This window comes from Carlito syrichta, unplaced genomic scaffold, assembly GCF_000164805.1.
Source record: "Carlito syrichta isolate Samal-C Ts95f unplaced genomic scaffold, Tarsius_syrichta-2.0.1 Scaffold314366, whole genome shotgun sequence".
Lineage (NCBI taxonomy): Eukaryota > Metazoa > Chordata > Mammalia > Primates > Tarsiidae > Carlito > Carlito syrichta.
Genome location: NW_007258462.1, coordinates 152,700 through 166,329, shown reverse-complemented (window position 1 = coordinate 166,329; position 13,630 = coordinate 152,700). Strand labels below are relative to the sequence as shown.

Below are 13,630 nucleotides of genomic sequence, written 5' to 3'. Positions count from 1 at the left end.
GCAGGTCGAGGCTGTGGTGGCCGGGAGTGGCCACTGCACTCCAGTCTGGGCGACAGAGTGAGACTCCAACTCAAAAAGAAAAAAAAAGAAAAGAAAAATGCAGAAGCTGAAACCGGAAGCCAGACTCAAGGCTTCCTGCCTGCTCTCTCCAACACACGGCCCACATTCTCTGAGTCACAGGCATTCCAGAGACCAGTGTGAGTACCACACTCTACCTCTGGCTCTTGGACTAGACCCTTCAGTTCAGAGCATCCCTGGGTCACAATGTACCACAGACACAGAAGGGTACGGGGTGCTGCAGAAATAATGAAATGCAGCATTCCTGACGCTGGACAGCTGAGAGATCAAGTGAAAAATTCTCCTGAATAAAATCTTCACAAACATCTGAGCCACAGGTGGTATACTAGTGCACAGTTCAAACGCGGTGAATGAAGGGAGACGCGTGTATCCTGAAGCACTAAACGAGTAGGTCATTTGTTATCCCTGAACCTTTCAAATGACAAAAGGGAAATTCTGCTTTCACCTGCTCCCAATCCTGCCAAAATCAAGCACAAAGAGCCTCTGTCTCCCAGCCCCGCAGAGAAAGTTCAGCTTTCCACATTCCCCTCTGGCAGCATGGAGCTAACAACCTCAGTGCAGAGCTCAAGCTCCGAGAAATGGGTCAGGAGAGTGCTACATCGTGAAGGCCTCAGGCGGCCTTTTTCTTAAATGTATATGGCAAATGTCCCAAAATTAACAGGAGCTAAACTGGAGAGACATGCAGGACTTGGTCACTCATGATTATTCCGACTGGTCCAAGTGATGGCCAGAGCACCATTAACAGCATGTGCTTAATACAGGAATCTCTCAAGACGGGTGGACCCACCATCCAGGACGCTGATCGCCACATTCCAATAGCAGCTTTTGCAAACTCCGTTTCCTCACAGCATGGGGATGAGATGGTGAGAGGTTCACCTCATGTGCTGACTCTAAGTGCTTCGGGGTGGAAGAACACAAAGCTATGTTTGGAAGGAGTGCAGTGATTGCTTAGTGACGTCTGTCACGAGTGCAGGAGTAAGAAGTGGGATGGGTGCTGGCTGATTGTGAGGAAAGAACCCTAACCTGTGCATCAGGAAACCTGACCTTTTCATCAGCTCCTGTGTCCTCGGCTCTGCCTTTTATAAAAGGAATCTAAGAGATGGGGTGTTTTCATGGAGGGTGTGCAGGTATGTTTCAGATGCCCTAAGAATTCCCACAAATGGAATGCACAACTTTATGGGTATACTATAAGCATTTATAAGTTTGCTAACACAGAATCCATACTTTTGATCAGAATCTCAAAAGGGGTAAATAATCCAAAGAAAGTTAAAAACAACTAACTCTTTCTTACTGCCAACATTCCATCACCCCCAGAAGGCACCCTATATCTGGTACAGGCCCTTGGACACTAGATGCAGGGAACTAGATGCAGCCAGTCACAAAGGGCTTTTGGCCTAGGTATCAACCTGCTAGGAGAAAAAGGAGGGTGTCTCACATGCATTCCCAGCCCTGGTTAAAGACGTCACCACCTCGGTCTGAGCTCTGCTATGTAGGAACAGAGCTTCCTTCCCAGTCACTGGGCCCCGGCTGACTCCCAGCTAGGTGAGAATCTTCTGCGTAGACATTGATCGAGGGAGGCCATTGATAAGCTTTCAACCCAGGTAAGGGAAATATTTGTGCTAAGGTATCATTTGAGGATGAAAAATAAGAAGGCCGGGGTACCTCATTTCTGTCCAAATGCAATTTTTAAATTACCAGCCTAACTCAGGGTTTCTCAGTCTTGGCGTTATAGATGTTTTGGGCCAGACAAAAACTTCACTGCGGGGAGCTGCCTTGTGTATTGCAGGGTGTTCAGCAGTATTCCTGGCCTCCACCCTCTAGATGCCAGTAGCAGCCTTCCCCTAAACTGCGAGAAACAAAACTCTCTCTAATGTAGCTAAAGGTCTCCTGGGGGCAAGGCTGCTCCCCCTTGGGCACCACTGGCAGAGTTGAATGAGGTTCCACCTGCAAGGGGGACAATTCTGTTTTCCCTGCATTTGCTGGCACGTGTCCTCTGAATAGCTGTGTACTGGAGGCTTTGTGTTTCTCGTTTTATGTGTTTTTAGAAGTGACTAGGGAGACGCTGCCATGAACAGACAATGGGTGTGCACAGCAAGTGACCCGCAGGTGGCCAAAATCCTTTTAGAAAGCAAGCTATACCTAGTGATGAGCCAGACCTACAGTTGCGTCTGTCTTAGAAGGAAATAATCCAAAATAATAATTTGCAAAAGATAAAACATTTTACAGCTATACGAATTTTTAAATATATAATCCAAGTATGTGAAAAAAATCATTTAAATGTCTATGGTGACTGCAGTTAAGTAAGAAACACCTATGAACCAGGTCATGGATTGGAGAGAAGTTGGGAAAAAGAACAGACACCTGAGGGTGGGCCCTGGGTGGGGCTTTCTTGAATCCCAAGTTTCCCAAGCTTTACTCACATTGTTCTTATGAGAAAAAAGCGGGAGGAAATAAACAGACTACAACTCTATTCTCTGCCTTGTAAACTGGTTTTTATTACCTTCCTAATGGGTTTAGTTCACTTTTAAAACGGTTACTGCTTTGTTCTGATTACAAAAGTACTCTATTCTCACTGCAGAAATTTGGGGAAACACCGAAAAATCTAAAAAAAAAAAAAAAATGCCATCACCTAGCAATAAACTGCCTTCATATTTTGCCATCAGGCTGTTGACTTAGCCAGTACACCTGCAATTTATAGAGTTTTAAGTTACATTTTAAAGTATATTGAGTAAATCACTTCCCACTGAGCACCGCTCTGTGTGGGGGTATGTGTGTGTAGGTACCTTTTTGGTGTTATGAGCCTAATGCTTACCCATGGCTTTCAGAGGCACCACTGACACAAAATGAAAAACAGAATTTGAAAGGGCATGACTTCTTGAAGGGACTGTTCCTTTCCCAGAGCCCTGCCCAGACGGAAGGTGCGTGCTCCAGCCCAGGAAGAGAGAGTGGAGGGTCGGTCTCGCTCCGTTCCCTTGGCTTAAACCTGTGGCTTAAACCTGAGAGTACCATGTGATTCTAAGACACACTCACAGGTCGTAGGAGAACTTCCTCTCCAGGTTGGTCTGGTTCTTCTGGAACTGGAGGACGTCCTGCTGCAGCCTGCCATAATTCCTCTGCAGGGTCTTCAACTGGTCTAAGCCAAGAGGAGAACAGTTCATGGAAGAGGTCACCAGCACGGCTGTCATGCATTCAGCCAGACACAGCAAAGGCAAACTCACGCATCCGAACACAAACGGCAGGGAGACGGAGGGACCACGGAGAGCACAGAGTAAGGGCAGGGAACACAGCCCCTCCCGGCAGTCCCGACCCCCGAGGCTCGGAGGTGCTCGGAAGGTCAGCATCCTCACTCTCCTCCAAGTGCCTCTTGCCTCCGCCGAGGGCTCCAACCCGTAACGCACATTAGGAGCATCTATCTGGCTACTTCTTTCTCAGACCTCGCAGGTCCTAGGCTGTCCCCAAAGGTCAGACATACCACTGTGTCTGGTACCCAGCAGGCTTATCCTTCCGTTTGTAAAACACTGACTTCAACGCTGGGTCCGATCATCAGCCAGCTATGCCAGACACCCTGCTCTGAGCCCCAGGTCACATGCCAGCATCCTTTGTCACTAACTCACAGCCAAGCTACTCTCCATGGCCCTGTGCTTAGCTAATCACCCAGCCCTCTCATCAGGAAACTGCGGCTCTCTTTGAGGAAATTCTTAGCCCTGTCCATGCTGCCCTGACGACTCGGCTCAGGAAAGCTCTGTGGAAAGGGCTGCGGCTGACAAAGAGCCAAGCTTTGCGGAAAGAAAGGCTGCTATGAGGTGACACCAGAGTAGGCAACAGCAGCAGCCCGGGCCGAAACACAACCCGGGACAGGCCAGGACACATGCCGCTGCCGCCGTCCCCAAGGACTGTCCTCACAACACTAGACTTATGAGACTCTCTGGGGGAAAATGAAATAAAACAAAACAGAGAATCCTTGAACTATGGAAACACACAACAACAGGGACCAATTTCAAAAGCGCATATGGGACATCCTTGAAAAGACAGAGCCTCAGTGAGTGCCTGAGGCCCGGGTGGGGGAGTAGACTGACCACACGGAGCTTGAGATGGGGGGTGGCGGCGTATCCTGGAGCAGTCGGCAGTGGCAGTGGCCTGTGAGACTAAGGATCTGTTAGAACTTACTCAACTTTACACTATGAAACTTTCTTGTATATATACTTCAATCAACCTAACTGAAAAAGATTCCACAATCAAAGTATGAGAAAATGGAATACTACTCAGCAAAAAAAAAAAAAACTACTGATATCCATAACAACACGGATAAACCCACAAATAATTATGTTGAGTGAAAGAAACCAGACACGAAAAAAGGTATGGATGGTCTGATTCTGTGTGTGTGTGTATATACACACAATTATTAGAAGCATAGCGCATGTCTGTAGTTCCGGCTACTTGGAAGGCTGAGGCGGAAGGATCGCCAGAGCCCAGGAGGTCAACGTTGGAGTGACCGTGAGTGTGCCACGGCACTCCAGCTTGGGCGACAGAGTGAGACTCCAACTCAAGAAAAGAAAGTGCAAACTAATCTACAAAGCAGATCCGAAGTTGCATGGGGTGGGATGGGAACGATCACCAAGGGGCACAAGGAAACTTTCGGAGGTGATGAGTGTATTCGCTATACTGACTTTGGTGGCCATTACTTGACAGGCTGTATCAAAACTTGTCAACTGTACACCTTTGTGTACTTTATTGCATGTCAAAGATGCATAATCAAAGCTGTTTAAAAATACTAAGTAGAGGACAGGCTGCAGGGCGTGTCTCAGCTGGTTGCAAGCTCTGAGCAGCCCCCAGTGAGGCAACCTCTTTTATATTGTGTAACCCTACATTTCCCCAAAACAAATTTGGCAAAGTCACCCTTTTTCACAAAAGGCCTACTAATATTCTTAGTACCTGAGTTAGAACTAGAATTCTAAACTAGTGCTGTCCAACATGCAAGCCACCCTGGGAAATTTTAATTTACTAGTAACCACATTTTAAAAAAGTAAATGATATTTACCCCAACAGATACAAAATATCCTCATGCAACAAATAATGACTATAAAAACTATGAATGAGATATTTTAATTTCTCTTTTTTCATACTAAGTGAAATGTGGTGGGTTTTTCACCATGATAGCACATCTCAATTCATTGTTAAATTTTCATTATAAAGTCCTGAATGGCATTTAGATTTTATAAAACTTACAGTTGAGAAGTGGACTGATACACCTAACTGCCCCAAACATACTTAAGTTTCTCAATAACCAAGTTAAGTGCCAGCTTGAAATTACTGAAAATTTAACAAAGATTAAAGATCCAGTTCTTCTGTTCTGCTTGCCAAGTCACCTGCTCATCAGCCACACGGGGTTTGTGGATACTGCATGGACCGTGTAGCTCGAGACTGACTGTCCCACTTTGGAGAGGTGGAAACTGAGGCTCCAGGACTTATGGGCACTTCCTGATCAGGACCAGTGCTCCTTTCACCATGTTCTCAGGCCACGCTGGATCTGCTGACTTCCCGCCCCGCCAGAAAGGAGGAGCACCCCACAGGAGGCTGTCACCCCATTTCCTGCCCCTCCACTTCTTCAGAAGGAGCCAAAGGAAAACGAATGCCCAGCCGCCACAACTGAGTTGGAGCAGCAAAGAAATGGAAGTGAAGAGGGCTGGGCAGGTTTTACAAGTGTCATGAAGAAAACCTAAATTCAGGGTGAGCTAATGAAAACAAGTCCCATACACATACTGTACATGTATACAACAGATCACATATGTATATCATACTTCTTAACACGTTCATAAGAGTCTGGACTCTTCTTTCTTTTTTCTGAGTTGAGGGTCTCACTTTGCCACCCAGGCTAGAGTGCAGTGGCACGCTCACAGCTCACTATAGCCTCGACCTCCCAGGCTCAGGTAATCCTTCCGCCTCAGCCTCCTGGGCAGCAGGACTGCAGGTGTACACTGCCATGCCTGGATAATTTTTTGATTTTTTTTTTGTAGAGACTAGGCCTCACTGTGTTGCCTAAGCTTGTCTTGAACTCCTGGGCTCAAGCGATTCTCCCGCTTTGGCCTCCCAAAGTGCTGGGATTACAGGCATGAGCCAGTACACCCAGCACACTCTTCTGTACATAACAGCTTGCAATGCATTCAGAGCTTTTTTTTTTTAGTTGGAGTCTCACTCTTGTCGCCCAGGCTGGAGTGCAGGGGCACACTCACAGCCACCACAGCCTCAACCAGCTGGGCTTAGATGAGCCTTCTGCCTCAGCCTTCCAAGCAGCTGGAACTACAGATGCACGTCACCACACCCGGCTAGTTTTTGTGCTTTATTGTGAGATAAGGTCTCACCAAGTTGCCGGGGCTGGTCTCGAACCCCTGGGCTCAAGCAATCCTCTTGCCTAACCTCCCAAAGTGCTGGGATTACAGGCTGAGCCACTGTGCCCGGCTGAATTTTTTTTTTTTATAAAGAAAAGCCTCTTAAGGAGTTAAGAGGCAAAAAGAACAGACTACAGATTGCTCAATTACTCATAACAACTCCAAGCACAGGATGATAAGCCAAAGTAAGGATCTGCAAAGGCATAGAGAATGGTATAATGGACAATGAGGTCTCAGAAGAAGGAGGGGGAAAAGGGTGGAGAGATGAAACATCCGCTATTGGGTCCAATGTGCACAGGCCGGGGGTGGTGGGTACACTCAAAGTCCAGACAAAGTGAAGAGAAAAAGACTTACCTTGCAGGACTCGGATGAGCCTCTCGCCGGTGGTGATGTTATTCACCAGAACTGCCTGCAAGGAAAGTGAGTGCAAGATGAAACACCCGCACCCCAACATCTCGGAAAGACCTGTGTGTTGGAAACGGGGGAACGGACCCCCACCTCCACCCACCCAGCCCCAAGCCTCTGCCAGGGAAGGTGCTCTCTGGCTGGACTGCCGATACCCGCAGCTGACAAGAAACACACCAGACCTGCTTTCCCACCCCAACCTGCAGCCTGCAGCCTGCAGCCTGAGAAGGCAGGCACGGGATCTCCGCTCTATTCCAGGCCCAGGAAGACCCAGCCAGGCCCGGACCCTTCCTGCCCCCGTCCCGCAGGGGTTCTGGGCACCTGGAAGGTTGTCGAGCAACCCACACCCCACTGCACGGTCCGTTCCTTAGCCAGAAACCAGACGCTGAATCCAACCAGCCAGAAGGAAAAAGGAAAGCGAGTGTGTGGGCACTCCATGCCCGGGGCCTCCGGATGCATTTCAATTCCTGGCCTGGCTTCTCCTGCCTCAGAGCTGATAAGCTTAGGGGATGGCGGATTTCACACACAGTTAGTTACACCACGCTGGGAAAGACTACAGCAGGAGAGGAGGGCAGAAGCCACACAGGACTCAAGGTGACAGAAGTGGAAAGTAAGAAGAGTGAGTGTGGATTAGCACAGCAACCGGCCAACCACACAGAGGAAACACTCATGCCAGGGCCTCTACTCAGCACGTCCCATTATTTGCTCACTTACTCTTCTTAACAGGGGTACAGGGTGCTAGTAGATGATTCCATTTTAGGGGCCAGGAAATTGAGGCGCAGATCGCAGAAGTAGCTCGAGGTCACCCGCCTATTAAGAGGTAAAGCCAAACACCAGCTCCGACAGGATGAAAACATTCTCAAGCTCGGCCACATGACATGTAAACATGAGGGGGACCCCCAAAAAACCAGAATTATCATTTGGAGGCTTCCCCCACCAGGTGAGTGTTCTTGGAACCCATCGGCATCAGTGCACCAGCTACCATTTCTGTGAGAGGCCATGTTCTGCCTCACTGAATGTTTCTGTGGCAGACAGGTGACTGGTTCTTCCACCATGACAGTGCACCTGCCCACACTGCACTGAGTGTTCAGTGGTTTTTAACCAAAAACGGCATGACCCCCGTGCCCCACCCTCTCGAGTCACCTGATCTCGCCCAGAGCGGCTTTCTTTTTGTTTCCCTGGATGGAAAAAACCCTCAGAGGGAAACAATTTGCCCATGTGGAAGAGGTGAGACCAAAAAATGGTGGAAGCACTAAAAGGCATCAAAATTGACAAGTTCAAAAACTGTCTGGAGCAGTGGAAAAAAATGTCCCAACAGGTGCATTGCATCAAACGGAAAGGATTTTGAAGGTGACTGAAGTCTAAACATGTAAGAATAAATGCACAATCTTTTATAATAAATTATAGGTATTTCCCCCTCCCATATATGCCACACCACTGAACTGTAAACTTGGATTTCCAACTTGCACAGGTAGTAAAATCATGTTCCATTTGAACCTTAGCACCAAAACAAAACAAAAAAGGAACATTTAAATGACTTTATGCTGATCAGCCCAAAGCTGTTATTTCCTGGATGAACCACAATACGAAATTACAGCGATGTGATTTGTTCCTTTTCCACCCATTCCCCTTAACTCCTCCCCAAAAAAATACATACGAGTTTGCAACTATCTGAGGGTTTAGAAACTGCTGCAATTTGAAATATCCGAAGATATTTCTGTCTCCATGTGACTGTATTCTTCCAAAGAAAATATAACTTCGTTATCTTCCCCCATCTATTTACTTATGCATGTAAAAATACAGCCTCTACTTAGCAAAATGAAAAACGGGTCATAAAATGCTATCAAGATCTTTTATACACAATTTCCCCACTACAGAAAATCTAGTTGAATCATTGTCAGGAAAACTATGAAACATTATAAAGAAGAAAAAAACCTTTAACTCAACAAAATTATTTTCAAATGAATTATGTATTCTCCTCTAAACAACAAGGTTGTTTTTCACATTTTAGTGCAGAGTGAACTTTGAGTGGCTGCACTTCCCAGTGTTTGCCAACTGTCCCCTGAGAACAGCCAGTCATAGACAAGGAGGCCGTTAGTGCCATCAAAATTTAAACCAGAAACTAAACTCAAAGACGTGAACCACCCACATGCAAGTTTATTATGACCATTCTGTTATGGAAAACAAGTGTATTTGATCAAACTGTTTCTGCATCAGATTCCCAGAAAAATAAGCTCAATGATTCATAATAAATTTCCAAAGCATCAAGTCTACAACACATTATCGCATTTTCAAAGCTCAATAAGATGTAGTGACATTTTAAAAAGCATTCCCAGAAGGCTCACTTGGAAGTGGGATGCTGATCACATCAGAGGTAGAAGGCAGCTTTTCCCACACTTGCTTGGTTCATTAAAATAATCCATCTGCTTTGAGAATGGGGAGCACCTTGACCTTCGGCCTTACTTAAAGAGGATTCTCATCCTCTCTAACCCCTGCCAACCTACTGTAATCAGGCACCTGGATAACCTCTTTGTGCTAAAAATCCTGTTACTGCCTCGGAGAGAGGAACCTTAAAATGCACAAGCTAATCTTACTGACCGGAGAATGACCCAGGAATGAGGGAAGAACGTGACGTGTTTACTGCCGTCTTCTCTTCCCAACCAATTTCAAAACTGTGATAGCCAACAGAAATAAAATGTCAGTTCCATGTGAAAATCTAAAATTTTTTAGTAGCCACATTCAATTAAGCAAAAAGAAACAGGTTGAGCGAAAGATTTGGACATTTCCCCAAAGAAGACCTATGGAGGGTCAATAAGTACGTGAAAGATGTTCAACATCGTTAGTCATCAGGTAAGTGCAAGTCAACATGAGAAGACCACTTCACACCCATCAGTATGGCTATAACTTTAAAACAAAAATAAGTGTTGACAAGTATGTAGAAAAACTAGAGAGAAACTAGGACCCTCCTACACAGATAATAAGAATGTAGAATGGTGCAGCCTATGTGTAAAAGTTTGCCAGTTTCTCAAAAAGTGAATCACGGGGCTACCATATGACCCAACAATCCCACACCCGCGTATATTCCCAAGAGAAAGGAAAATGTGTCTCCACACAAAACCTGTCCCCAAATGTTCACAGCAGAATTATTTACAACAGCCACAGGGTAGAAACAACCCTAACGACCATCAACAGATAACATTCATTCAGGGATAAACATTCATTCAGCCATAACAAGGAATGAAGTATTACTGACACAGGCTACAACATGGATGAGCCTGGAAAACCTTACACTAAGTGAAAGAAGCCAGACCCCAAAGGCCACACACCGTATGATTCCACTGATACGATATGTCTAGAACAGAAACAGAAAGTAGATCAGTAGCTGACAGGGGCTAGGGAAGGGGAAAGTAGGGAATGACTGCTTAATGGGTACATGTTGCTTTTTGGGGTGATGAAAATGTTCTGGAATTAGATAGTGATGATCCCTGCACAACCCTGTGGCCATACCCAAAACCACTGAGTTATACTGTATACTTTTAAATGGTTCAGACGTGAATGTTATATTATGTTATATAAATGTTATCCCGATTCCTCAAAAAACAGATGAAATTAAATGTGAATATTTTATTTATCCTAGTATATCCAAATTGTCATTTCAAGGTATAAGCCACATCACATACAAGCTAATAAGATATTTTATTCTTTTCACACTAGATCTTTACACTCCAGGACATTTATGCTTACAGCACCTCTCAATGGGGACATGTTTAGTGCCAACAGCCACCTGCAGCCAGGGACAGCACCAGGTCCTGAGGACTAAGAAGGGGAAGAGGGGAGAAGGGGAGGAGGGGACAGAGGGGGAGACAGCTTGAGCTGGTATCTCTTCTGACAAGGACACTACGCCCATCACGAGGGATGTGCATTTGCAGAGGTGAGCAAACGAGCGATCTACTCATGGCATCCTACTTCCCACATACTCACACAGACACTCATGCACAAATACCGACCAGAAAGCAACACGGACTCCCAAGTGCTTCAGGCCCGCAGTTCCCGAGCCAAGGACCAGATCACCGGATGCGAGTTCCCATAGAAACAAGGCTGGAGGCTGGAGGCTTGGTCGGCCAAAGCATTCTTCTCTTCACAGGAGCTCCTCTGGCCGGGTCGACTTGGAAGGGTGGCAGCGGGGCTGGGACAGGGCTGGGCGGGCAGGCCTGCCGCCCCCAGCCTCCCTGCCCCCCGACCTCTCCACCCTGTCCCGGGAAATGAAGCCACCAGCCTCTGTGACCCCGCGTTCCCTTGACCTCCACACTCCCCAGCTGATGCCGCTGTTCGGCGTGGAGGACGTGGGCTGGGACTGGGCCCCGCGAGGACACAGGAGGGCTCTGCACACCTGACTTCCACGAGGGGCCGAGGGAGGGGACCCTCAGAGAGGACAGCTGTCCCATGGCCATGACCCCAGGAGGAACTCCAGAGCTCAGCAAAGCCGTGCAGTCAGAGCCAGGAGGCAGGAAGGCAGCAGGCCTTCAGGCCGCAGGGTGGGGCTGGCCGTGGACCCTCCACGGAAGACCCCAGTGAGGGCAGGAGCCAGGGGCAGTGGAGATGACAACAGACCCTTCTGCAGGCACAGTTTTGGCAGCAGCACAGGAAGGCTCGGCGCCAGCCCACAGAGGAAGGGCCCGGGGAGAGAAAAAGAGGGCCGAGGTTTTGAAGTCACAGTTAAGAGCCTACTCCGGGGGTCAACGGAACACTGCAAGAGACAGCTGCAGGATGCTAGGAAGCACAGGGATTTGCAACTTGGGTTATTCAGGGTCCAGAAAATGGCAGGGACATGGGGGGCGGGGGGAGACAGAGAGAGACGGAAAGACAGAGAGCGAGAGTCGACGTGAGAGAAGGACTCAAGGTAAGAACATGAACGTGTAGAAAACGTGATGCCAAGGGAAGCAGCAGACATACGTGGATGAGGGGTCCAGGATTCCACCTGCCTACAGTCCAGTTGAATTCACAGACAGCAAGTGAAGAGATGGCTGCCAGGGGCGGGGAGAGGGGGGATGGGGAGCACTCATTTAATGGGCTCGGATTTTCCATTTGGGAAGATGAAAAAGTTCCAGAGATGGATGGTGGTGATCGCTGCACAGCAGTGTGGATGCACTACATGTCACTGGACTGTGCACTTTAAAATGGTGGCAACAGTCATCTTTATGTCGTATATGTTACCATCCAAAGAAAGAGAAAGAAACATGGGTATGAGTGAGAAGGTGAGTGAGTGGGCGTGAGAGCACAGACAGGAGGAGACACTTGGGTGAGTGCATGCACGGCAGCCAGAGTCAGAGATCAGAGAAAACAGAGGATTCTGGTCAGAAAGAGCAGAGGAGGTCTGGCGCAGGGGCCGTGGGGTGGACAGCAACGGGGTGGGAACTGGCCCCGCAGGAGGGTGTGCATGAGGCCTGAGCTGCCAGGGAAGGGGATGGGGTGGACTAAGCAAAACTCCATGCAAAGTTTGAGAAAGCACCCACTATCCAGGAGACACCTAGCACACACAGGCACAGGTGCTCCACACCCAGAACGCTCCTGCCAAGACATCCCTGGGACAGAGAGAACAGCACCCGCCCACCCCGGCCACAGCAAGGTGGCTGGTATGGGAAAGCACCTCCCACATGCCGCCAGAGGGCCCAGGATGCCCCAGGACCCACCCTGGGATCAGCCGGGTGCCCAGCTCTGCCAAGCAAGGTCCAAGAGTGCCTGGCACAGGGACAAACACAGTCGATGGGAGGAGGCTAGGACCAGGACTGGCTCACACCTGCCCCCACATCCCCAGGGCCAGGCACACTGCAGGTGCTTAAGGGAGAAGCCCAAGCAGAGAGAGAGAGGAGGAGAAAGAGGGAGGAGGAAGGCGGAGGGGAGGAATGGGCAGAGGGAGGGAGGAGGGAGAGGAGGAGGGTGAAGGGAGGGAGGAGGCGAGGGAGGAGAAAGGAGAAAGGCAGAGGGAGGGAGGCGGGCTAGGGGAGGAAAGGGGGGAGGAAAGACGAGGAAGGAGAAGCAATAGCAATCTGGAAAGCTCCGGTTCTCAGAGGAATCCTAGCAGCCTTTCTGCTTCTGCCTGCAGGAGAGGCAGCACCTTTGCGCCGTCTGACTTTTTGCAGACAGATGTGCACAGACACGAGGGACTAAAGAGAACCTAAAACTGACACAAGTGTACAGGCGACAGGGCCACAGCCAACGGCCTAACAGCACCCACCCACGGGTCCAAACATACGTGATCACAGGTGCCCACTGACCGAAACCAAAGAGAAAATAAACGAAAAGATGCCCATGTCCCACCCCACGTCTGTCTCGTGGTGTCAGGTTAGGCAGCACAGAAGGTGACAGAGTCCACCCCAGCCGGCTTGAGCAGTCTTCTGGGGAAGAAGGGACAAGGCAAAAGCCGAACGCGGTAGCCACACCTGAGGCGTCCGTGACCACTTCCCAGCAGTGAGGTGCTGAAATGCCCTTTCTACTGGGTATGAAGCCAGGGTCTGTCTCCATGCCATGGGGAAGAGGGGAGCAACGTACAGAAAACGCTCGCTGCGTCGGGGCAGCCGCCACCATAGTGGGCTGCTTGCTGCCAGACAGCGCTCGCAGGGAACTCAGCCACAGGGCGTCTTCACATCGAGTCCAGGCTTGAATCACGTCAGCATCCTGAGGTTTCCCAGGACGGATTCCCAGGCAGCCTCCCTTGGGGTGGGAGGAGAGGTCCGAGAGAGGCAAGGGCCGGGGGGGGGGGG

At 48.8% G+C, this 13,630-nt stretch overlaps 1 protein-coding gene across 3 annotated transcripts in view; it reads right to left on the bottom strand.

Annotated features, from left to right (window-relative positions):
- Positions 1-13,630, bottom strand: part of GOLM1 (golgi membrane protein 1) — an 82,722-nt gene that overhangs the window by 51,975 nt on the left and 17,117 nt on the right. For all 3 annotated transcript variants that reach the window (XM_008071558.1, XM_008071556.1, XM_008071559.1), the window contains exons 4-5: positions 6,819-6,873; positions 3,109-3,211 (exon numbers count right to left, since the gene is read on the bottom strand). In XM_008071558.1, the coding sequence (XP_008069749.1) occupies positions 3,109-3,211; positions 6,819-6,873 (158 nt within the window). The remainder of the gene's footprint in view (positions 1-3,108; positions 3,212-6,818; positions 6,874-13,630) is intronic.